Raw genomic sequence first — 26,295 nt, 5'->3', positions numbered from 1 at the left:
GTTTGTTTATTCTGAACCGTAGCATGAACAAAGTGTATTGATCGCTAGATAAATACGTACGTTTAGCGCATGACACTATGGTGACTGTTTTAGCCGATTTTCGGCTAACTCTGACAGAATTTTTGTTAAAAAATGAGTGTGACAGAAAATTTGACAGAATGGATTTTTTTGCAGATTTCTGGCAGAATTCTGCAAAAATGGTAATTTGACAGAAAAACAGCAAATTTGAACAAAAAATGGTACATAAAAAAAAAAAAGGTTTCAATCCTTTCAACAAACCCTTGCATAATGAGACAGGTTGGCTAGGTGCAAAAGTTCACTGGGAAACGGACTTAGTCGTGGCCTGTCTGCGTTTTGCCCGAAATTTACGCAATAATTTCACAACATCTTTATGTGACTATGGATTGTTTATAATGTAATTTGAACCCTAATTAAGGCAATACTACCAATCTGCATATGATTTTAAGTGTTTATAGTGTATTGCGAGTAATTCTGGGGAATTTGGCAGATTTTTTGATAAATCTGACAGAGTTTTGATGTGCATTTAGCAGAATTTGGCTCTGACCTTACGGTCACCCTGGTAAACACTACATGTACGTTGGAAGTAAAGTACACAAGACACGACATTGGCTACGGTATAAATTTGTTAAAACTCAATGCCGGTACGGTTCGTGGTATGTTCCAACCATCTTGAAATAGAAAAGCGAACTTGTATCGGTGATTTCGAGGGTCTTCATATCGCTGTCCAGATCCAGTGAAGATTGAAAGTATGGATATGTCTGTGGTTGCTGTGCTCCTTGTAGGGGTAGCTGGAGTGCTGACGATGTGCGTTTTGTGTGGATTTTTAGCATGTGTACTGTACCTGCACTACCTACACGAAAAGTATGCTCACATTCCTGCATCGCCTAGAAAGGGGTACGTATATAGATCCCTGTGCGAAACTATCTCTGTCTCGGTTATTCATCACCCGACTTCTAAATCAGACAAATATATACTGGCTGTCCTTAGTCCGAACATTTGGGACTGTCGATACTGTGTATGAGAGTCCCAAAGCTTAAGGTATTGCAAACATGCAAAACAAGAAAATAAACTGGCACCTAAAACAACCCAACACAGCTTCAGTACGGCATCAATCAATCATGCCAAAAGAATTTGAGAAACATATGGCATGAAGCGGGAACTAGTCTCAATTTACTACACATTTCTCCATAGTAAAGCCACCATACTATTGACACTGAAAGAAGAGGTCAGTCTTTCCCAATAGTTGGACCATGGTTGGACATGCACCAGTCTAGTATTAAGCCCCATTTTGGAATCACTTGACTTCCCTCTCATGTGAAAAATATTGAAGAAAATTCTCCTTTAAAAATTGAATTGAGTCTGCAAACTTGGTTGGTGAAATACTGAGGACATTTTCTTTGCCCCAGTGGAATTTTTGAAGGAATTTGCTGACTAAACTGTGAGTAAAGTGGGCCTGATTTAGTTGTGCACGTTTCAGAGCACTCCAAAGCCCTGTCTGGGCTGTCCTATGTAAATATTGGAAATAATTAGCAGCTTGTAATCCTAGTTGGTAGCCCATGAGAATTGCATTCCATGATAGTCATTTTGTTTTGCTTTGTTTCGTTTTTTATATTGCAATCCAGGTTCTTTTCTGGGCATCAACGTATCTGGGGTGGATTTCGGAAACAGAATAGATGTTTCGATGACATGCTACTTGATATGTACGTAATTTCTGATTTGCATCCAATAAATCTAAATGTTTCCATTGTTTTAATGGGAAGTCACGTTGACACTGCCGTGAAGATACTACGTGTCAAAAATCACGTCCTCCTTTTGATACTAAATAAAGTCTGTTGTTTGCCAATGGAATTAAACCATCATCATGTAAACAATGCATGGAGCAATTTTCATCAACTTTGTGCAAGAGGGTGAGTTTTAAACACTATACATCAGTGATGTAGTGCCTTGATACTGGGCCTTGGCCTTAAGGCTGCCTTAAGGCTGGATTTGAGGGCCTTGGCCTTGGCCTCGAGGCTTGAGGGCAAAAGCCTTGGCCTTGGCCTTGGCCTTGAGGGTTCAGGGCCTTGCAATTTGGAGTCAAGGCTCTTCAAGGCCCATAGATTTTTGCATTTTCCAGATAAATCTGTTCGGAATTTTGCTGTTACCATTTTAATCGTATTACCATGGAGGAGGGAAGCACCCTATAGATTTGTGAGTTGGGCACACTTCCACTTTTGTAGCATCACATTTTGTTACCATTGTAGTAGATTTGCTGCAAAAATATTCCGTACACTGTCTTGTGGGGCTAATGAGATGATCACTTTAATTGCATATAACTATGGAATAGATCTGATTGGTTGTATATGTCTCCCTGATAAGTGCTGAAGATTTGCATGAGATCTGTTTTAGATAATGCTGATATTTCTGACCATGTTCGGCCAGCAAATAAAAATTTCCCAAATCAGTTTCTTGGATCCCCCTTTTGTTACACTTGGGAGAATTGTGTGTCAATATAGAAGTAAATCATTATTTTGTTTAGTTAAACCATATTGAAGACCTGAACTTATACATTAATAGATACAGAGCAGTCATAAAACGGTGTAGGCCTATGCGAGCATGTTGATTGCAATTAAAGAAATGTTGTTCTTCGTAACGAGCTATTCGTGATGATAAGGGCGGATCCAGGGGGGCCAAAAGGGGCCATGCCCCTCCCCCCCCCAAAAAAACAAAACACGAAACCATTTTTTTTTAATGTGACGTCGTAATATAGGCAGGCAATGAGTACACCACCATCTTTTCCTCAAAAAACATCGGTTAAAATGGTCAGAAATTGCCTCAAATCGCACCACAGAGCATCTCGAATCCAACAATTTTTCAGGGCCCTTAAGTGGGCCTCGAAGCCCAAGCCGTAATTTTTTGGGGGGACCAAATTTTCTTTGCCCCCCAAAAAAATTGTGTTCTGGATCCGCCCTTGCGTGATGATGTGTCACTCATGTGACTATAATTTGTTCTATATCAGTGGTCATTTCATAAAACAGGGCCTTGGCCTTGGCCTTGGCCTTGAGGGTTAAGCCTTGGCCTTGGCCTTGGCCTTGAGGGTCAAAGCCTTGGCCTTGGCCTTGGCCTTGAGGGTCAAAGCCTTGGCCTTGGCCTTGGCCTTGAGGGTCAAAGCCTTTGCTCCAACACTGCTATACATGAAAAATACTCACTTTCCGAATGTCGATATACAGCGCTGGAGTCGGTGGCAGAATTCGGCGCGTGCTGCGGCCGAAAGCTTCTGAATGCAGGATCACGCCTGATGTCATTGCACACCTCCTCGATCATGTGTTGCGCCAAACGATCGTGGAGGTGTTCAATGACATCAGGGGTGAACCTGCATTCCTTCAGAAGCTTCGGCTGCAGCACGCGCCTTAATTCCGCCACCCTCTCCAGCGCTGTATCGACATTGGAGGATGCCAAGCCGATAGTGGCAGATTCTGAAGAAACAAAGCTGATGAAACTTGCCCCATAAAATTTGCCATGCTCTGTTTACATGATCTGAAATTAAGGTTTGATTCCATTGGTAAACGACAAAGTTATTCATGATCAAAATAGGACATTTTTACGCGCTGCTTTTTTTCCAAGCTTCGGCAAATCACTACGTATAGGCCTACTTCAATAGGAAAAAAATAATATGTTCTCCTTTGATAGAAAAACTTATAATTAAATTAATACCTGAAGCACAGAGGAAGGAACAGGAGGAGTTACAGCTTCTCCAAATCCCCGTTCCTTATGACTGAAACTACATGTAGGCCTATTTGGATCATTTCGATGATTGGGACACACAAATGAAGATGCAAGTGTTCAAATGAACACTGTACTGTTGTTTGTTCATGCTTGGCATTCTGCAGCGTTTGTTCTATTCGTCGTTTCAGGATGCGTGAGTGTGGATCCGTGTTTCACGTCTTCATCTATTTCGTCCCATTTGTGATCGTCCTCGAAGCAGATTTCGTTAGGGTGAGTTATTTCATTGTCATATGTTGGTCAGGAAAAAGATGTCAGCCAACTGTGTTAAAGGAAAGTTTAACGTAAGTACTGTTTCCACTTGACATTAAAAGATAATCTCCGAGAATAAACATTGAATTATTTGCGTTCTTACGATAACACTTTGCGATATCCTTCTAAGCAGATTTTCTCAAAGACAAGCTGATTGGTTTAGGTCCATACAAACGGTAGTATTACCAACACAGCGCATACACGTACGTTGTCGCAAATTCTTAATCAGTGACAGCTTGAGCTTCCGGCCATTAAACGTCTATGAAGGTACCGGTATATTATGATGATATTTGATGGTAGCCGGTATCTATGTGAGCTTCAAATTCAGGTTACGACAATATTTTCTTGGCACATAAAATAGGCCATTTTAATTTTAATTTTTAATTTGCAGGAGATGCTTTGTAAAAATGACCACCGCAAACCCTTGGCCTTCTACAGAGATCTTATGAAGGTTTGCGGTACGCGTTTTGTTGGATCGGGCCTCGTAACTCAGCTCGACCCCATCAAACACGCCAAAAGAAGGGCCATGTTTAATCCTGCATTCCATCGCAAGTAAGATGTATACTCGAATTAAGCTACCCATAATTCCTATTAGAAAACAGACCAAATATTTAGCCAAAAATGGAGTTTATCGTTATGCAAATTAACGCATGATAATAGCAATTAAGAACAAGCATGCCACTACGCATACTAAGGTGGAATAAAAAAACAACGGAACCCAAAACCGACAAAAAAATTCATATTTAAAAAATATGTAGCACCAAACATAATAATGACTGGAAAATCAATTTCATAAGCTACTACTGATGTTTGAAGACAATTGTGACGACGATTCTTGAAATCGCATTTTTGGACGAAAGAGGTTTTAGGGTCATTGTGTTTAAACGGTGATATTCTTTGAACGGATGGAGCAATTTCAGTAATTTCTTCATCTAAAAGAAGCTTATGAAATTGGCGTTCCAGTCATTATTTTGTTTGGTGCTACATATGTTTTTAAATATGAAATATATTTTTTGGGGTTTGGGTACCGCTTTTTTTTTACTCACCCGGTATATCGTTGAAAGGACCAAATTGTATATTGTGGTGTGGCGTTTCTGAGAGAAAATGCCGGTCAGTCCCCTATGTAGCCTAGCACTTTTAGTGTCACTTCACCGACAGCTTTTTTTCCAAACAACTCTGCATATGATATCATTCCAAACACCGTAAAAATCAATGAACTTTTGTTTTGACAGATTTTTCCTACTTAACTATCAGTGTTATATTGTGAAGCGGAATAGGTGGGTGTGCTGGGGTGAATATGAGGTTTTTTCGAGGGGTAGGCCTACTTGGAGTACTCGCACAAGGGGAACAATGGTACCCCACAAGTTGGTCTTTGTCTGACCGTATCCCAAAAGAGGATAAACGGAGAACAATGTGAGAACCCAACAATCCCAGGCTGGCGGCGGGTAAAGTGGCGACGTTGCCTCCTCGCGAAGAAAATGAGGCGAAGCCTCGTTTAAGGAAATTTCAGATTTGCATAAAATTATATCCCATGTCAGATATCTGCAGAGCCTGATGGGCCAATTTAATGCGGGCGCAGATGTCTTGGTCGAGAAACTAAGCCAGAAGGCTGATGGGAAGACGGAGGTCGCCATGTTGGACGAGCTGAATAGAGCAACGCTAGATGTTATTGCTAAGGTATGGGCCACTAGCACTACCAGTGAACCTAGCAACGATTGAGAGCGTTCGCTGGTTCGCGCACGCTCTACACCACATACAATAACATACAATATACGTTGTACCAAGGTGAATAAGGCAGACGCCAATTTTATTGTGAAAATGGTTGAATGTTATCAAATTGCCACCGCTGTGGAGGTCGTGTGATTTTATGTGGCCGACCTTGTAATGTTGAAATAGTTTAGACTTTGGACTAATATTGGACTGTTGTCAAGAGAACTTCGTATTATAATTCCACGATGGCGATGTTCCAATATTGTAGACTATAACTAAAGGTTTAAACAGATTTTGTGAAATACCAAAGGGGGCAGTTTTTAATAAAACATTCTTAAAACTTGCTGTCAGACATGACTGGAAAATGTTAAACAACATTTTTGCTAATTTGTATATACATGAACTGGACAAGACAGTCTCTAATCAGACTTGGTATATTAATTTAAGAAATCGTTTACTCAAGTTCTGAATTACAACCCCTAAAACAGCAATTTAAAAAATATTCACAACCTCATGACTATATATAGGACTGTTTTAAAGAAGTATTCACCTCAAGTAAACCCCAAAATCAAGGACTATATTTTTTAATAATTTCCAAATATTGTGATTCTGTTAACTCTCTGAGAACTGTTCTGATTTAAGCCGATCATTTCAAGCAAAATGTTAACGCTCTACACCACATACAATAACATACAATATACGTTGTACCAAGGTGAACAAGGCAGACCCCAAAATGTATACTTTGGGCTAAAAAAAACAAAGTCTCCGGTTACTGGTATGCGCGCGCGTCGCCGTAGCAATGCGCGTCGGCAAAATGAAAAAGTTTTTTTTTTCAATGAAAGATGATGTCTCAAAACCGCCAAACTCACTGGTTTGACTGGAATCCTGCTGCTGCACAATTGTAACGTGTTTTTAGATTGGGTTATGGTCGAGAATAAGCTTTATGTGGCCTCTCTGGACTCCCATATATTTGCACTATTAGTCGGGCACCATTTGCAGATGACACATTTGAAGCAAAATAATCAGGTAAAAAAAAAAAAAAGCCGCGTCGCCGCACCACTTTTTGGGCAAGCTCCATACCAGAAACCGGAGACTTTTTTTTTGGCCTTGGCTACTAAGCCGATCATTTCAAGCAATATGTTTCGCCTTATTAACAAAAAAAATTGACGTTGGGATATTTCCATTCCCATTTGCTAATCCACTGGATTGTTTTCTTCTTCATAAAGGTGGCGTTTGATTTGGAGCTCAAACGAGAACCCGACGGAGATTACCCGCTGTACAGAGCAATGAAAACGATTCTTAAGGGCATGTCGGCTAGTTACGAAAACTCCTTCATTGAAGTGAGTATGGGCTCCGTGACGCGTGCACAAGTATTCATTCGACGGCCAGAAAAGGAGAGTTGGGGGAGACCTAGACATGTATTTCAAAAGTGTCTATAGTTATTTGGACGGGGATTAGTCTGGGAGACTTTGGCACATTCATGAAGTCGTTCGTACTTCCACGAACCAGTACAGTCCAGTACGCCCTATAGCGCTGTATGTTCCGTCTACAGAGCTCTCAAAAGTGGTAAAATGATGCGTCTTTTTTGTTGGCGCATGGAGCCCGTAGAGCTTATGCGTTGCAAGTGTCTCGGATGGTGTTCTTTGTTATTTCAGTTTACGATGCAAGCACAAAAAGTTTAGCCTATACTCCGACTGCGAGTTAACAACTCATGCCTCTTGACTTGGTTCCTAACAATAATACGCGTAACACAAATCTGGGATATCCAAATATCAATTCCGAATCAAATTTGAGTTTTGTCCATTCACAGCTCAGTCCATTCGCGGCCGACCGTCAACTGCGGCGGGAGGTTAGGCAGGCTATCCACGTAATCCGTGAACTGGGGCGGGAATGCATAGAGGGAAGACGGGATGCCATACAGAGAGGACAGACGGTCCCTCAAGATATCCTGACTTACATCCTTGAGGAGACAAAGGGACTGTCTGCAGAGGAGTCTATACCAATGGAAGACATGATAGATGAATTCACCACATTCTTTTTGGCCGGTAGGTTACTTAGCTGGCTTGTTATGCCTTTCATCGCACACTATCCAATAATTAAAAGAACTCATCGTCGAAATTGAATGATTTGGCCTTTTCCAGTCTATTGTGGTTTTTTTTCTCTCGAAGAATATCTGCATCGTGGTTGTTTTAATATAAAGTCTTAATTGTTGGGATGAATATGTAGACTTTATTGCTGGTGGTGGACGACTGCACACTGCACTGCAATGCTGATGCGATGTGCCCTCCTCTTGAAAACAAAATTCCACGGTCCGAACGTCTGTCTGCAGAGCCTTCAGAACGTCGGAACATATTCTTTTGAATTCCCCATTAATTGGTCATTGTGCAGAATTGACTTATGTATTGTGGTTAAAATCGTCGATTATAGTGGATTTATTGTTTGATTTCAGGCCAGGAGACAACAGCTAATCTGCTCAGCTTTACCCTGCTGGAGCTTGGCAATCATCCAGACGTTCTGCACAGGTCAGTTATAAAAACTGTTTACGCACTATCATATCAAGAGGAATCGAGCCTACACAAATATGATTTAGTCACGTGCCTTTCTTAACTCCAACAGAGTAAAAGGGGCACTTTGTTCGTTTGTCTTCAACTTTGTATCAACTCAACATTTTGTGCGACCACTTTCTCGACTTGCTTGCACATTGTGCTTGTTTGACACCTTGCATGTATACGGCTAAAGCCTTTCTGAACGTAATTCTGTACTTCGAGTTACTTTGCAAAAAGAGGCATGATGAGTTTTTACCAGCCGGCAATCGCTGGGAATGCTATGATCAGCAGTGTTTATATCACTCCAACCAGGGTACGCACTGAGGTACAAGCTGTGGTTGGAGAAGGACGTGTCGAGTATGAGGACATCAACAAACTAGACTACATGATGCAGGTGGGTTAAATGTCCTTGGGCAGTCCGTCGTTCAAATTGGAAAAATCTGATTGGCAATGTTCATACAAAACCTATGTCTAGGTATATAGTGAATTTCAAGTGCAGTATGCTGCAGATGAAATCAAATGCAAATTGTTGTTAAAATATTGTATGCGTGTTGGGCTTCCATATCCAGATTTACAAAAAAATATTCAATATTCGGTAAATGTTAAGTTAACTTGGAAAAAAATGTAGCTACAACTGAAACAGTTGCTGATGATTTGTGAATGACGTGTACATGCTTACCAAATCTGAGCCATTAACGAAATGTTGGGGGGAAAAGATTCAATCGAGATGGCGTCATATCTAGGCGCGAAATGCGCTATAAAACTGGCATGGGTGACTTTAGAAGATAGTTAAGGTGGCTGCTCGTAATATCTGTCAAATTTTGATTCATATACCCCCAAATATCTTACTTTCTTGTATTAGCATATAATGTTGGACCTGTTGTTGTTAAAAAACATTATTAGGGTCCGCGATTGAAAAACGTGTACAAAACCATTGACGGATTTTTCCAAAAAGTTTAAACCCTATAGGAGGACAAAAGGAGGTCCACGATTGAATGCGTGTTCACTGCACTTGCAAAATCCACAATGTGCCCAATTAATTGTGTTTTTGCGTACTTCCAATGTTTTTATTGGCTGAATTCGTAATTTGTTTCTTCCCTGATTCATGTCTGTATAGGTGTTGAAGGAAACTCTGCGCTTATGGCCTCCAGCCACCGTCACCAGTAGAGAGATGTCTTATGACGTCACTGTCAACGGTTTCAAGATACCTGCAAAAACATCCGTCGTGGTATGGCTGGAACCGATTGTACTTTGATCCTTTCCTTATTTTAAATTGATGTCTATAATTAGCCTTTCGTTAGAAAAGTTTATAACCAAACACCTTACGATGGCAATAGGAAATTCATACTGAAGCGAAATGTTCCTTTTTTCAGACGAGTACCTACGTTATGGCCAGAATGGAGAAGTATTTCCACAACCCACTGGAATTTGATCCTGATCGTTTCAAGATTAGCGAAACGTAAGCACGGCATTGTATGGTTTTTTGTGCGTCTTTTTTTTCTTCAAAGTAAACCATGGCCATTATTAGTATTTGGTAAAGGTCGTATGATAACATGCACGCGGAATAAAATCTTGCTCCAATATAATGGATCAGCTAACCACATAAATTCGTTAATCACAAAAACTACCTGCTTCACTAAAACAGGTTACAGATCAAAATGCTATGCAGTGTTTACTGCTGGTGAAAAGTTGAGCGAATTTGTGCTCAAAACATAAAATGTGTAAGCATTGTTTCTGTGAAGTTGGATCCTGTTGTTTTGCAGCGATAGCTGTCCCGGTCCGATCCGATGGACAAGCACTATTTGTTATCTTTTTGGTAATGGAAGCGATTGCAAAACAAAGTTGGTGTTGGTGATTTATGCATGACTTCATCTTTCTTCTGGATGTCTTTTGTTTCAGACGGCCCGGATCTTACATCCCCTTCTCTTTGGGTTCGAGATCTTGCATCGGCCAGCAGTTTGCACTGGTAAGCCTACATGCATTCGAATCGTGAACACCGTGACGCATTAGAGATTGTGCCCAACCACTTCGTGCATAAGCTGACTTTTGAATTGTTTGCAGACTCACCTGTCTATTATATTACTTTCAATTCAGGATGGTAACGGATTTAATGATGAACCTACAGAATATGAACACGTTGGCATCGAGATCGAATCATTATAAAATATAGGTATTGAACTTGTTAAGCTCTGGCAGGAGTTTCTACAAGTCACTTTAGTGTTGGTCGGCTGTCGGTCGGCTGTCGGTCGGCTGGCTGTCGGTCGGTTCCCGAAAAATTGACCAAAATATTTTACCAAAATTGAGCAAATGCCATGCCGTCGTCTGTAAATTCACTCTAACAATTGTCTGTAACATTTTGCAAAGTTTAAGTTGTAATCAGAGGCAACGTAGGTACATTAATGTAAAAGTCACGCGGTAGTTTGTGTAGTGGTTGGACGGTATCCAGAAGGAGGAAATGAACATTTACCAACGGTGTTCCACGGCCGCGGCCCGCGCGTTTGTACTCACAATCCTTTCATGCAAGACTTCCATGCAAGACTTTCATGGAAGACGGCCACAGCTGAGGTTTATTTTCTGTTTACAATAGTCTGGGGTAAACAATTTTCTGACCACTTGAAACAATCCTTTCACTCACGTACGTATAACCTCTGTATACGTATGCTGTATATAGTACACAAATTCACTAAATCTATCGAGTAACATCCAATGGAGCAGTGGAAAAGATTAGGGCTCGCAGTAAGAAGGTCCGAGATCGAGTCCCATCTAGATGTCTAATTTTTACTTATTTTCAAAAGTTTCCATTTTCCCCCAACAACTGTTCTTTGTAAGTCCGACAATAATTTTTTAGCAGAATTTGTTTGCTGAATCAAGGCTCCGGAGGATTCATTTGAAATGGAAGCTAATTCCAAAATGTCATTAGGCTATTTCGTCTGAATATAAGTGCCCGCATTTTATCATTTGTTATAATAGATGGTTAGCTAGTTTGCATGATGCGTATACCACCTTCAATGATATACATGTACACCATTTCTTTTTAACATAGTTTTGTTTCACACCTTCTCTAGATTGAAGCACGGGTTCTCCTGGCAAAACTACTGCAGAAGTTCAACTTCACCCTCTTACCCGGCCAAGAACACGCCCTCCTTGAAGACATTACATTAAAACCAAAATACGGATGTAAAAACTACATCACATTGTTAGAATGAATCTTGGCATGTTAATTACATTGAGGCCTATGTACTCACAGGTGCAAGGCAGATTGAACCATTCCACCGGTTATATACAGTCGAAAAGGTCCTTGGGACTTAACGAATTACCTTGTTATAACAGGTACCTTGTATTAACAGTATTGGGAAAACAAAGGAAACCAAAGAAAAACAAACACTTGGGACCTAAAAGTTTGCTTGTTATAAGCAGGACCTTGCTGTATTAACATTGCTCTTCTTATCAGGGTTCAACTGTACTGTTAAAAATGCATGGTTAGTACAGTTTATTACTGACTAAAAGTTTCACGAAACACTCACTAGCTTAGGGGAAACAATGACAGTCAATTGCTCTTTGCCAGTATATGAAACTGTACTAGGACTTTTAGATATGTTAAATGCAAATTGACAGATCTTTAAGAAGCTTTTGCTGATTATTGTTTTGTGTTCGTAGTTGGGAAAGGAAGTAGTCCGACGAGACTTGTTAAAATTACTGACTTAATGTTTTAAGAAATACTTAATACATGTATACGGTGTGGATTTATTTAGTTAGTACTTTAGGATATGTAAATATTAATGGGCAAATCATGTAGCTTGTGTGTGTGTTAGTTTTGTGTTAGTATAGTATTGCAAACAAGGGGACTAGATATCTCATCCTTGTAAAACTTACGATTAGATGCAGTCGAAAAGCTTTACTGTTAACTCTGCCATCTTTCAGAACCTAAGTGGGGGTACTTCAATTTTTAAAATACATCTTTTCTAAGGATATACGTAATTTTCTTTCTGACAAATCAAAGGTAGCAGTGTAAAAATAGGGGGAAATAATAATCTGCAACCCAAAATTTGGATGATTTTGGACAGCAGTCCTAGAGTTTCCAAACATTTTTTCCCTCCCATTTCGCTAGATGTTGTTTGATGCTGTTTGACAATATTCAATTAAAAGCTTTACTAAAGGTTGCTATAATAGAGGTTGCTATTATAATACTAAACGAATGCTTAATTTTTGAAGATTGCTATACTAAAGTAAATGCTTAGTTTAATCAAAAATTATTTGAATCAATCTTTACTTGAATTGTGCCATCACTGTATGAATACCTAATGTATAAGAATGAAGGCTGGCACAATGTGACTCTATAATCTCAGATAGGGCATAAGTGGGGAAAAAAGTGTAGTTGTTTGGAGTAGTATTGTTATGATCGGGAAAACATTGCAAAACGGTTTTGTATTCCAACAATCTCTGGAAAACTTTTTGAAAAATCCTCTCGTTTATTGAAGGAACTTTTTTTGCTTGGATATTATTAGTCGTGTTGAACAGCCAACAGAGTGCAACTTTAACTTTTGGTTTAACTTTTGCGTTATTTTCTCCCTAGGCTTTTCTAGTGAACCAATCAGTGATCGAGAAATGTTTCATTTGCTCGCCCGACGGTTGTAAACATACGGGCTAAACGTGGGGTGATCAAGTATCATCGCTAATTATGCAACGCTGGCGGTTCGTAATGTATCCAAACAAAATCAAGTTGTAACTGAAAGATACCACGAGTTACTCTGAACCTGAGGGCGAAAAAACTACATGTTCTCCATGCACAATGGGGTTTTAATTTGAAGTAATAGTTTTTAGGCCTATGTTCAAATCATACTCGAATTACACTGAAAAATTGTCTGGGTTTATTTTACCAAAAAAATGGTGAAAACTGGAACTACACAAACTTGGGTTGTTCTATAACCAATTGTTTGGGTTAGAATTAATGTTAAATTCAACCAAAAGTTGTAGTCATACAAGACCAAATTAAATTTAAAATTGGGTAAAATTAACCAAGGCAATTTTTCAGTGTACGCACGGAAATCATACTAACAATATCCCACTTCGAATTAGTTCAAATACTGCTGTAAAATGACACAAACATGTATATATCCTGGCATGGGCTTGCAGACTTGTATTATACTTGTACTTCAAACAAATAAAAAAATTCTCCAGAACAGATGTTGATATCTCAGAGATATTTCTTTGACAGCAACAACTTTTTACCAACTCTCCTCTCCACCTCATTAACCACCTGCATACAGCAGTAGAAAGCGACGGTGATGCCAAGAATATTCCAAGGCCAGTCTGTTATCATATGGGAGGAAATAAAATGAAATGTGAATATTCTGTAAAAAAAATTATTGAAATTGAAATTGAAATTGAAATTGAAATTGAAATTGAAATTGAAATTGAAATTGAAATTGAAATTCACATTAACATTCACATTCACATTCACATTCACATTCAAATTCAAAGTTATTTCCAGGTACATGTACACGTAAAGCAAATACTCAATAGTAAATAAGGTTCCACAAAAGTCGCAGGATCACTTCCCAGTTCATTCAACTCTTTTGTTGAACTGCAAACTGACGAAAAACATTCCAACTTACCTTTAAAGATCATCGAATAGACGAAGTATCTTGTCTTGCTTGGTCCAATGACAAAGACCAGGTTAGACACAGCCAGGAAGAGATAATTAGGCACAGCACAGGCAGCGTAGAAACGCCTCAGCATCGCCGGGGACATGCTCTTCTGTATGTAATAAAAAGACACAAAATTAAGTTTGCACCTGATGAAACCTTTTAAAAGGACATGCTCTCTAAATCCCAGAGAGTGAAATTTGGGACTAGACGTTTTAGAGTGAAAATCACTCTCATGTTCGCTTGAAATAATCTGTAAAAGAACCACTTCAGTCGAAGCTCGAGTGAAAACTCGATCCTTACGATTGAAAGAATTTTACTCTTATAAACGCCTTGTCCCTAGTTTCCGACTGTGGAAGTGAGTGTCCACTCGAATGGAGTGACTTTTTACTCTTGAAATTTAGAGAGTGATGAGCTCTATGTAGCGCACTAAGTTAAGAAGAAAGTTCAATTATGGTTAATTTGGCCTTATATTGAAGCCGAAGTCTGACCAAGGTGGGTCATTAACGAATTATTTAGTTCGCAGAGCCGGTGACCTACACGTATATTCATTACACAGTTAACAAACATAATGCTTAGGCCCCCATGTTAAAAAGATTCACAGCATCACAAAAGATACCTTATCTCTAATATCCTGGTGTGATTTAAGCAAAATCCTTTTCATACATGCATTACCTTTGATGGATGCACGGTTCAAACGTTTTCAGCTATAATGCAATTTTTAAGCAGATTTGCTTTTGTTTGGCTCTTTTCGTCCCACAATACATTTTTGTTCGGTGAGACCTCTCCACAAGTGCTTTAGACCCTGGTCATCCGATGACATTAGCAACATAACAAATGTACTTTGAGCTCGGAGTCTTGATTTTGAGTGTTCTCTGATTCTGTAACGGTGATAATTACCGGTCATTCTCTGTTTCTTGGTCTCTCATGTTGTTTTCAGTATTCCCTTTCAACCTCTACTTTTGCCATATCGGTGACTCGAAATGTAATCTGCAATTAGTCTTCCTTTCTTTCCCCGGGGGACAAAGCCTCTGCTCAATTGAGATTTAGGACTACTGAGATTCTACAATTGATTGTCAGTTGGTTCGTCATAAGATAAATCAAAGATCCGACCGTGCACGTCGTACTCTTCCGTCAACCTCAGCGGTTGATCTATTTTAATTCAACGGCTGTTCTACTGCCAAGGCTAGTGCTTTTCCTCCCTATATTGTGACATTTGCCCTACCCATCACTTTTGTTGTTTTAACGAGTTCATTTAATATTGTTTCAATAACGATTCTGTCATGTTTTATGTTTTAAAGAAATAATCAAAGTAGTACATCTCCTCTCTGATATTAGGTTCCTCAATCCTCTTTTTCCAATAAAAGGTAGAGTTTGGTGCTAAATAAGACCAGCGTTTATTACTTTAAGGTTAATTTCTTCAGCGTGCTCCCACATTAAGCGTCAGTGAGGCTGAGGGTGAGAAGTTTCCTTGCAGAAATGTTCCTTGCGCCTAATCAGCTTATGCCATAATAACAATTTTGATTTATCTTTAAAGTGCTATCTTCTCTATATAACACGGTTGTATACATCCTAAATCACATATATACCTTTTATTTTATCTGGAGATATTCTTATTAAAATTTGGTTTTGGATTTACTTGAAATGTGTTTTCACCTACGCATTCTTTAATCACTGCGTGGTCAAACCGTTGATAATGTGGGCAAGTCCTGGTCGCGATACATTATTAATCATAGCGACCATCTTGACGGTTGCCCAGTACCGTAAAAACAACGCCCTCGAAGTTACATATAAAGCAATGGATGACAAATTTGACACGGTCTGAAACATTGGCATCTTTTCAAACCGACAATTAATTCGATCGCACTACCTAAAGCCACACCCCAACCTACAAAAGTGAGGGACCCAGGCTGTGCCATTTTTTTCTTGCACAAGTAAGAAAGCCTTTCACATAAATTTGATGTGTACGGAACCTCGTTAACAATTACATGTAAATGAAAAACATGCAAAAACATTAGCGTTTGATTCATCACCTCTGGTTTACTTCTGTTCCTCACCAGAACATTTTATATGTCACTTATTCTTAAAAGCATATCAGTCACAAAACTGCCTGTACTATTTGCAATAGGCCTATCTGTCTTTTTTTTTACTTATCAAACTAATTGATCATCACGTTTCTGGGTTAATGGCAAGGCACAGACTGCAGCGCACTCAAGATTTTGTTGACATTGTGGTAAGTGCTGTTTAACGTGAGCGGGATGTGACCGATCGCAAGGTGTACGTTGTTTTGGTGGAACATAATTAAATGAGCTATCCTCAGACACCTTCCATGATAAATTAACTTCCAAAAAGGTCATGCTCTATAAATGTAGTTTGACGGTTTGCACGTTCGGATAATAAACAACTCGTGTTCTTCTAAGCACACATTTGGCATGGCAGAAGCAACGTAGAATTCATTCAGTTCAAACGTGAATTTGTATATAGGAGACTCATCCCACGCCTTCAACAAACCGTCTCTTGCCAGTTCTCTTTTGGAAGCATGGTAGACCTACAGGCCGACAAACTTTGGTGAATGAGCACAACTGTAACTCATAATTACGTTCAAAAACAAAATTTGGACATTTTTTTACAGGTTATGCTGCTGATTTACGAGACACGTCGCTAAAATGGATACTTCATTAAACTCAACGCTACACTCTCCATTAGTTCATAAACCTGACTTTACAAAAGCAACAGTCCTTCTGGTCTACTTTATTCTCATCGTCACACTAGGTGTTTCCGGTAACTGCCTCATTCTCCGCGTGTACTGGGGAAAATCCCACAAGTCTAGTACCAATATCCTCATCATGGGCCTCGCCCTGGCCGACCTGATGGTCTGCCTGGTGCGACCGTACGAAATCGCTTGGTTCTCTTCTTCTCTAACTAGTGGCAACGTGCCGTACCTCTTTCATCAATTGGACTGTTGGGACTACACGACTATCGGTACTTCTATCGTCATCACTGCAGTAATTGCAGTGGATCGGTACGACTGTATCTGCCGACCATACCAACGCATTATGACACACCGATGGGCTAAGAGAGCCCTGTTAGCTGCTCTAGCTTCGTCTATAACGGTGAATATTCCGCTTTATATTAACACATCTCTGAAAAACAATTCTCTGCCTCCACTGACTTTTGCGATGTACGCACTGCAGGTACTGATGTTTGTGACTGCTCTTGTGACGATCTTAGCACTTTACAGCAAAGTTTTCTTCACGATACGCAAACACGTCAAAATCGGCATTGCAAACCCAAGAAATGTTCAGGATGGTAGACATCAGGGAAGGTCTACATCAGCGCAAGATTCCTTAGCCAGCGCATCTGTGTCGGCTCGCGTGTCTATGAACGAGGTTAATTCTGTTCGGCCAATTTCAACTGTTGATTCGGAACAGGTCAGTGGACAGAAACGCTGGTCAAACAACCGTGAAGTGACCCAAGGCAGTGACGGCCCAACAGGGAGCAGAGCAGCTGGTGCTGATGAGGCAAACATCCGTGAGAATCAAGCAATGCGAGGTTTTACAAGGCCTCCCCGGGTACCGCAACAAAGACGTATACAAGCTGCAACTTCACTGCAGCGCCGTACCACTACTATGCTCTTCATCACCAGTGTGGTCTTCCTGTTCTCCTGGTTGCCATATTGGGCCTATCGGATCTGTCAGGCATTTGGAGTGGACTCCGAATTTCTAGACATCTCACTCAACTTTCTTTATTTAAATCATGCCATCAATCCCTTTATCTACGGGGTCGCTAATAAAAAGTTTCGGACAGATTGTAGAGATGTTCTCCGTAAGACTCGACAACGTTTTCATCTTCGGTTTTGAAAATATCGAACCTTCTTTCAGTGAAGTAACGCGTTGAAAGTGATTATCTCCTACAAACGTTTCAATCCAAAACACAGACGACGTATAATTAGAGTGAGAACACGTAACTTTGAAGTGAGTACATGTAAAAGGGGTGTCCAGAAGAATAAAAGTCTTTGTATACAGGAGTATAATGAAAAACAGAACCTTGGCCTAAGCGCACTAACACTGTTTATGTAATTCGATTCAACAATGAGAGGAATTCAGTCATAAATGCACATGCGTTTTTATTTATTATGTTTAACACTCCGAGTATTTGGCCCAAAAAATTATAATCATTTTAAATGAACAAGAACTAACAATACTTGAATCGAGTCTTGGAGTCCTTTTTGGAAAAATATGTATACATTTTGTTTCATGCATGCATGCATTTGTAGGTTGTGCTTCAATACACTCATAACACGGCTAGATTCCTGCGACACATACCTTGAATCAAAGTCCCTGGGACTCAGGAAAAACTTAGTTACAAGTCTTGTATAAATGAATATGATTATCAATGCGGTTGAAATATAACTAAAGTTATGCTCACTATCTTGCTCACTCCTTAAGGAAAACATTTCTCGATCAGTATTATGCTCTAATAATGTTTTAGGGGTTAGTAAATGTACCAAAATGGCTTAATGGTCACTTTGAAAATTGCTTTCGTTATTCTGCGGAACCCAAGGCATTCATTTTAAGAAGCGCGAAGAATCCAACAAAATCATAAACTGCTCATTGTGTGGTTATATTGCGCAGGGTCAAGTTAGTAATAATAAAATAATTTTAAAAAAATGTACTCTACCTGAAGTTTTTGTAGAGGTCCAAAGTAGCGACTGAATGCCAAAGCAGCAACCTCAACCTGAACACCGATCCAGTTAAGCAGGGCCCAGGTGAAGTAAATCTGGCCTCCTCCGTGCCAGAATGCCACAAAGAGGAAACACACGAGGGCTGCAAGGGATTGACGGAGAGGGCCATGCTGAGAGCCGCCCAGGGGAATGTAGATGTATCTACAGACAGGATCGGAAAGAGAGTTACAGAGTTGTAGTCAAAGTCATCATGCACAAGTGAATCGCAAGTCACGCCATAAGCTATGGCAACAGAGGCTCAGTTGCGTGTGATTGACTTGTGATTGACTAATGTTTCGACTTGTCATGTTTGTAGACGAGAGAGTAATAAAGATTACGTCCAATCTACTCACACCAAGCACATTAAGATAAAATTATTACGTTGCATTGCAATTAAGTATATGTTCATGCTGTCAACATTCCTGCAACAGTCAGGTTCACTCATAATATTTGCACAAAAATAGTGTTCAAATTAATTTTAACTGAAACCTTTCAACAACAACAAAAATATATACGAATAGTACACGTCATACAAGTACCATACTCACTTTGTTAACATGGCATTTAGCCCCCTATCAAAGTATCTGTAAGAAGAAATAACACAAGATATTATTATGTAAATGTGTATAGTGCTATTTCATGGAAGGTCTATATCCACGAGCAGCGATTGTCAGGTGCAATAATATAATGTTTAGTTATGCCACACACATAATTATTTCACATTATAAACACATGCTGTGCACATAATATGTACATGTAGACACAAAAAGTTCGTGCAGCATTATTACGAGAGGCAATCAAACAGTGGTATTTACTAGCAGTTTTACTAGTTCCGTGCATGTGAATTGTTTTCCTTTTGCTGAAAGAACGCTCACTTTTTAGTGATCCGTGGACAGGACTTTAAAACGGTGTTTGTGCTTAAAATTCTGTAACTTGAAAAGAACATGGATTGATTTGAATGATTCTTGTATTAAAAGAAAGCTGACATTTGGGTTTACTTTATTTGTTGACTCACCATGTATTGATGTGAGTGAAGAGCAATTTATTCGCGCCAGGAAAACCCCTGACAGAGGCAACTTCTCTAGCTAGAGGCCTGTGGATTTATGTTGTGTAACAGTTTTTATGTCAGTTCTGTCAGGTGTTTCTGCACAAGAGTAAAATGATGGACCATTTTAGATAGACAAAATATTCCATTCACCTCCACATGTCCCTGAAAAAGTGAATACTGAGAATGCAGATCGGCGGTTGAGGGACGTCAATGCGGTCGAATAATGCAATGATTCGGGAAAAGCTGTACGGCACAAACGTCGACAGTTGGAAGAAGAACAAGTGATACAACGCCAGAAAGCCTGCAGAAGGAAAATCAGAAGCCAGGGTTAATGGTTCATTAATGGATTTTTCACTTAATACCAATGGTGCTGTCCAACAAGGGCGGATCCAGGACACAATTTTTTGGGGGGCCCAAAAAATTTTTGGTCCCCCAAAAAAAGTGGGTCAAAAAAATTACGGCGTGGGGTTCGGGGCCCGCTTAAGGGCCCCGAAAATTTTTTGGATTCTAGATGCTCTGTGGTGCGATCTGAGGCAATTTCTGACCACTTTACCAATGTTTTTTGAGGAAAAGATGGTGGTGTGCTCATTGCCTGCCTTTATTGCGATGTCACATAAAAAAAAAAAAAAATTGGTTTCGTTTTTTTTGGGGGGGGGGCATGGCCCCCTTTGGCCCCCCCCCCCCCTGGATCCGCCCTTGCTGTCCAAAGGCTTGTAAGAAAGTTACAATCTTGCTCTGGCGGGATTCCAACCCACAACCTCCTTTACTCCTGATTCATGTCATTATTTTTTTCCGTTAGTTTTTGAGTGTCTTTGATTTAAACACTTGTTCTGTCATTATTTACTTTCCCTTGATTTTCACCAATATGGAAATAAATGTCAAATTGAATTGACTTGAATTGAATTGAATTGCAACGATCGGCTATAGTCCATTAAATTCCATACTGCTGCATGAAATCTAAATGATTATTGACGAGTCTAAGTTTTTGCAGTGAAAGCTACTTGTGGTACAAAAAATCTATTGGTATCGTTTGCATAAGAAATTGTCACAAAGAGTTTTGAGCCAAAGTAACAATGTGGAAAAAACAGGCTTCAAAGCTGTTCCTATATTTTTTTCAGTTAAACATAGTTAAAAGTACATGAACGTACTTAGATCCTTTGCATCAAGGGTCGTCAGTGTTTTGTAGTGATTTGTCATCGCACCAAAATAAAGAAAATGAGTGATGCCTTCCGTCAGGGCAGCCCAGATCACACATCTGATAATCTCTATACAAATCATCTTGAGTTCCTTCCCAGACAGAGGTTTGACTTCTACATTGATCTGTAACATCAAACACATGTAATACCAAATCAGTGGAGTCCACGTTCTGACATTACATTTACAAAGGGAATATCATGATCCACTCCCAATTCTGACGTCATCATAAGTAACTAAAAAATAAAAGTGCTGTTCGTCTGCCACGCACCCTCCCTCCAAATTAATGACTGTAAATATCATTTCATTGCACTGTTATTACCATTCACAATCAGCTTTACAAACGGTCTTCGTGTTAGAACCAGAGATCAAATCCTTTAAGCTCTGCTAAATGACGTTTGATCAATTTGCGCAATTTGTCTTCTAAAATCTTTGGTCTGAGAAACGTACAACATACAGTGCACTTTTGCTTAAAGCGACCGGCTAGAAATTGCAGTGTGGCACTGGGGAGACGCGCAGACAGTTGCCTACAATGAGTAGAGGGCCAGGCGTAGGACTATATTCGGAGGGGTACATTTATTACTAAAAAAAAAAATCCCTGGTCAGATTGACCAGGGCTCCGGGTTCTATTTGGCATGCCACTTTTTATGTGTCAACATGGACACATTTCTAGTCAAAGTGATACTTCTCTTGCTCTTTTCCAGGGTCATTTTGACCTGGAAATCTTGGCAAAAGTGTCATTTTGAAATAGGAAAGTGTCATTTTAACCCAGAAAAGTGTCAGGTCTTCTAGAGCCCTGGTCAAATCCAGGGCAGGGACTTTGTCATTTCCAATTTACCGCTTAAAGGCAGTTTCTTCAGCACGGTAGGGAACTCACCTGAGCTAGGAAGGTGTCATAGCTTACAAGAGGCCCATATGGAAACACTGGTAGGTAGAAATTGAAGAGTAGCAGATCAAAGAGGTTGTAGCCAGTCGAGGGCTTCTCCGCCTTGCTCTTGCGGCAAAACTCCAAACCAAAACACAGAAGGCGCAGGGAGCTTATTAAAATGCACACAGTTCCATCCTGTGTGTTACCAAGATATCGTTCCTGCAGAAGAGATTTGAATGGATAAAGGAGCATAAATCAAGGTTCAAATGTGAACAGATTTGATTATAACATTTTCATAATTAAGTGCTATTCACAGGCGATTCAAACCAATTCATAATTGTTCACCTTTTTTTTTTTTAAATAGTGGCTATTTAACAAACCTGAATTGTTATGATGGGGTCAACAAGAACTGAGGAAATTGCCAGCAGGACTGTAGCCCAGACTAGCATCTGCCTTCTGGACTGGGAGACTATATACACTATGAATGAATGCAGCAGAAGGACTCCTAAAACCTTGATGCCTAAACCCAGGTAAATCCACAGCGTCGAGAATAGCAACATGAACACCTTCCTAAACTGAAGAGAGATAAAATAAGAGTCAGGAAAAAGAAGACAAATTCAATCGTGGCACCGTGGTCACCGACACCACGAAGTAACACTGTCCGCTTCTAATCAGTGTTACTTCGTGAAAACCGCTTAATGACAAATGTAAGTTTCACGAAGTAATTATTTAAGTGTGCGAGCACATCGGACACTGGCGCGAACGATTTTCGTGTTCACAAAGTACTGTTGCGGAAGTACTATTTGGTTGAAAAAACCATTTTAAAACGTTTGACAAGAATGTGATTAATCGGTATTCTTGTAGGATTACAGAAAATTTTAATAGAAAACCCTTAAACTGGTGAAATAAAGATGAGAAATGCTTCATGAAAACGAAAATGACCGATTCAGCGCAGTGTACATGAGTATTACTTCGGGTGTCGCTGACGATAGGATTAATAAGACTGACCATATTTTCATCGACTTGGGAAGCAATTAAACGTAGTCTTTCATAATTAGTTGATGTCCATTTTAAAAACTGGCCTATCACAGTAAAAAGTATTCATTTTTTCTTTCTTTGCCCAAACTACAGCTTTCTGCGCGTGCAAATGCTCCAAAGTCGGGCTAAGGAGAATTCAAACTCTTTACAATTGAATTGAAAAGTTCAGGCAATTTCTTACATAAAGTGAAGAGGAACATTCTAATCTTTGCCCAAATGCTTTCAGGATTGCTTTGCATCACATTGTGCAAACATGTACATGGAACTGTAACATTCAAACGTGAAAATTCGAGTTCTTTGTAATTCAAGCAAAAACAGTTCTCCTTCTGAAATAAGGCCACTAACAGAGATTCAGCATTGCCAGACATCAGGCATTCCAGACCGTTTGTAAAGTTCAAATGAGCACATACCTGAGGAGCAAGCAATACAAGTTGACCCAAAGTGATGTAGGCGATGTAAGAAAGTACCACTGATGGTCTTGTCATTGTGACAACAAATGCTGTCCACTGGTCATGTGAAACATCCTGTAAATGATAAACCAACGATCATACAGTATTTTGGTTTTTTTATGATATCAAGTTGAACAAAGAAGCATGACTCCACATGAAGACTCTAGAATACCGAACCGGCTCACTGCCACTTGAGTTACATGTGCCCTTGGCCTGTGGTGGTTGTCCTCAAATTGGCAATGTGCATTGTTTTAGGCCAAAAAAAAAGTCTCCGGTTTCTGGTATGCGCGCGCGTCGCCGTAGCCATGTGCGTCGGCAAAATGAAAAAGTTTTTTTTTCAATACTATATGATGTTACAAAACCGCCAAACTCACTGGTTTGACTGGAATTCTGCTGCTGCACAATTTTAACGTGTTTTTAAATGGGGTTATGATCGAGAATAAGATTTATGTGGCCTCTCTGGACTCCCATATATTTGCACTAAGTTTAGTCGGGCACCATTTGCAGTCATCAGCCGACATTTGAAGCCCAAAAAAAAAAAAGAACAGGTAAAAAAAAAAAAAAAGCCGCGTCGCCGCACCACTTTTGGGGCAAGCTCCATACCAGAAACCGGAGACTTTTTTTTTTTGGCCTTATGGGGGAAAAGGTAAAAAGCTATTAAACTGTGAATGCTGAAATTTGCTCAAAAGTTCAACTCCAGATAATTGAGTTTGCAAAATAGCTTTTTTGTAGTTGTCACGCCAAACCCTAAATTACTCAGAATGATGTTTCTGAATACGGGTTACTAAATCTTTTTAAGCAGTAAGGTACATTTCTGTATGAAATACAACTAATATTACCTTCTTTCGTTGTCCAAAAAGTGACCAGCCATCACTCAAATACTTTAAGTTGAATGCTTTTTCTATTGACAAGGAACAAATACAAATACAATAAAAAAAAAATAAGACACAAAACAAACTCACTATATTATTACAATTAACATTACTTTACTCAGTCTAGAAGTGCATTTTGAAATAGTACACAGCCTTTCCTTTGTGATATTAAATATATGGAAATGTGTATGATAAAGCTATGAACGACAAGAAGAAGGAAATTGTGGCAAAGAATACTTAACAATTTATTTTGAGAATGAAAATCACACAACTAGAATGTTCAAATACTTTAGCTTGAATTCTGTATATTACTGACAGTCACAAAACGTCGTTACCTTTTGATAGTTGGTTAATATGTTGGTGAATATAGACGAACAGGAAGGCGATCACTCCTGCATACACGAGCAATTCCTGAGATGGTAACGCTGCATGCTGGTGCAGCGATACGTGTGGCTTGGTGGACCCTGTCTCCTTCAAAGAGCCCCGCCCCTTAAGAGGTTTACCTGAGCTCGATCGGTGTAATGGTCTTCGCTGCAGTGGGAAATTTGCATCCCAGTGGATTCCATTGTCAGACAATGAGGCAGGGTGTTTGCTGTCTTTGTCGTTTCTAAGTGCTGAGGCTTGGGGTTCAGGCTCAATTTGGATGTTGGCTGCCATGTTATAATGTGCTGCGTGTGGACACGAAAGAAAACTTCGTCATTTCTGTATACAGGCATGGGTGTCGTCAGGATCTTTTTCTAGAGGGTGGCAAAACATATTTTCCCCAAAAATATTCCTGTATTTCTCAACATATTCTCGATTTATCAGTTTTCGAGGGGTGCAGGGACATCCCCCCCCCATTGAATTTACACCAATATGACTTCGCGCCTCTTTTTCTTTTCTTTTTTTGGGTCTTTTTTTCGCTTTCCTTTTTTTTTGCTTTTCCAGGGGATGGGAGGGGGGCAAGCGTCCCCCTTGCACCCCCCCCTCCCCGTGACGTCCATGTGTACAGGCTCTGGTTTCTGTGAAGTTCAATTCATATATTTTTTCCACTCATTCAATTCAAAATTAATGTAAAGAATAACCTACATGTCAACTTACAATAAGTGGTTGAGGTCTCCAAAAAGTTGTGAAACGGCGACCGGACCACCGTATTGTGTTTGTGTACAATACAGACAATCGATCGTATATACACAATATAACTTATAAGTTAAGAGATACAAAGTTTAAAGGACATCAGAGTGACACAAGACAACATCATTATATTTACAAAACGAACTGGATCCTCGCCCATTATTCTTTCATTTGTATATCACTAAAATCATCTTACGATGTGATTACACAAGGATGCAAACCTCTTCACATAACAAGTATTGAATCGAGAAAACTGTATTTTATTTACAAATGAAGATGTACGTACAAATATAAAGCTAACTTTTAGATAGATCTTGGTGATTCCCTAAAGAAATATAATTACTTGCACAAACCATGGCTGCGCTTAATATGCATCCTCACCTTAAATCACACAGTGAAAGGATATGAAGAAAACAAAATTACATGAAGTTATATTTCGATGGTACCAGATAGCGAAATTGCATTGGTTGCGATATATTCAAGTACCGGTAACGTATTTCAGAAATCTCACCGTGATGGACTCCGCCGAAGTATCGCCTAATGAGCATAGGGTACACCAGTGCTCGTTCTCAAGCACCTCTTAATCTTTCCGAGGCCTGCTGCTTGCACAGCAACAAAGCAAGAGTCGAGAATAGCGCGGCTGGGGCGAGCGTGTACTTTACATGCGTTTAAAGCAGTGACCGCGTTATGGGAAGGTCTTAATTGTTGCGAAGTTTGGTATAATTGTTATGCAGATTATATATGACCAAAGCTTGACCTCGCCACTAGAAATCCGTATAAGCCGGGTGTCAAAGCGAAAGGAAAATCTTGTTTTTACCTATCCTGATGTCATCCAGTCGATGAATTTTGTACAATGATCCTAGATCTATGGTACAACCACGGTCAAAAGAAAAACGCCATATCCATCACAAACATACAATAATGTAACTGGTCTTGTATGTACTAGTTTGCTTGCAAATGTACTTTGTGTTTACAATAGGTACGCCTACATGCATGACATGACCACAGCCGAAGTGTCTGTTCTGAATAAGCCTAAATGCAAACACACAATGCA

At 39.7% G+C, this 26,295-nt stretch overlaps 2 protein-coding genes across 2 annotated transcripts; one reads left to right on the top strand and one right to left on the bottom strand.

The window, feature by feature from the left end:
* Positions 1-591: 591 nt before the first annotated feature.
* LOC119741138 (cholesterol 24-hydroxylase-like) lies at positions 592-13,475 on the top strand. The gene is made up of 13 exons (XM_038216828.1): positions 592-915; positions 1,644-1,721; positions 3,915-3,996; positions 4,427-4,587; positions 5,574-5,712; positions 6,972-7,085; positions 7,556-7,790; positions 8,195-8,267; positions 8,604-8,685; positions 9,409-9,519; positions 9,665-9,750; positions 10,191-10,257; positions 11,357-13,475. The coding sequence occupies exons 1-13, from the start codon at positions 770-772 to the stop codon at positions 11,495-11,497; spliced, it is 1,515 nt and encodes a 504-aa protein (XP_038072756.1). The 5' UTR covers positions 592-769; the 3' UTR covers positions 11,498-13,475.
* Positions 12,855-25,908, bottom strand: LOC119741139 (protein-cysteine N-palmitoyltransferase HHAT-like). The gene is made up of 12 exons (XM_038216829.1): positions 25,753-25,908; positions 24,464-24,796; positions 24,096-24,157; positions 23,218-23,331; positions 22,150-22,344; positions 21,779-21,988; positions 20,856-21,027; positions 19,858-20,008; positions 19,208-19,243; positions 18,617-18,821; positions 13,907-14,048; positions 12,855-13,601 (listed from the first exon to the last, which is right to left on the bottom strand). Exons 1-12 carry the CDS (start codon positions 25,787-25,789, stop codon positions 13,486-13,488), a joined length of 1,773 nt encoding a protein of 590 aa, XP_038072757.1. The 5' UTR covers positions 25,790-25,908; the 3' UTR covers positions 12,855-13,485.
* Positions 25,909-26,295: the final 387 nt, after the last annotated feature.

Source organism: Patiria miniata, unplaced genomic scaffold (assembly GCF_015706575.1).
Source record: "Patiria miniata isolate m_02_andy unplaced genomic scaffold, ASM1570657v1 HiC_scaffold_5, whole genome shotgun sequence".
NCBI lineage: Eukaryota > Metazoa > Echinodermata > Asteroidea > Valvatida > Asterinidae > Patiria > Patiria miniata.
Note: the sequence above shows the minus strand (reverse complement) of the source record. Positions and strands in the feature narration are given on the sequence as shown.

Excerpts from the sequence above, each read along its gene's own strand:
- LOC119741138 (XM_038216828.1), top strand. The coding sequence starts at position 770 with ATGGATATGTCTGTGGTTGCTGTGCTCCTTGTAGGGGTAGCTGGAGTG. Across the intron at positions 4,588-5,573 it reads AATCCTGCATTCCATCGCAA|ATATCTGCAGAGCCTGATGG; the intron begins GTAAGATGTATA and ends ATCCCATGTCAG. Across the intron at positions 8,686-9,408 it reads AACTAGACTACATGATGCAG|GTGTTGAAGGAAACTCTGCG; the intron begins GTGGGTTAAATG and ends ATGTCTGTATAG.
- LOC119741139 (XM_038216829.1), bottom strand. The coding sequence starts at position 25,789 with ATGCTCATTAGGCGATACTTCGGCGGAGTCCATCACG. Across the intron at positions 24,158-24,463 it reads TATTAACCAACTATCAAAAG|AAAAAGCATTCAACTTAAAG; the intron begins GTAACGACGTTT and ends CCTTGTCAATAG. Across the intron at positions 18,822-19,207 it reads CTAAATGCCATGTTAACAAA|ATACATCTACATTCCCCTGG; the intron begins GTGAGTATGGTA and ends TCCTGTCTGTAG.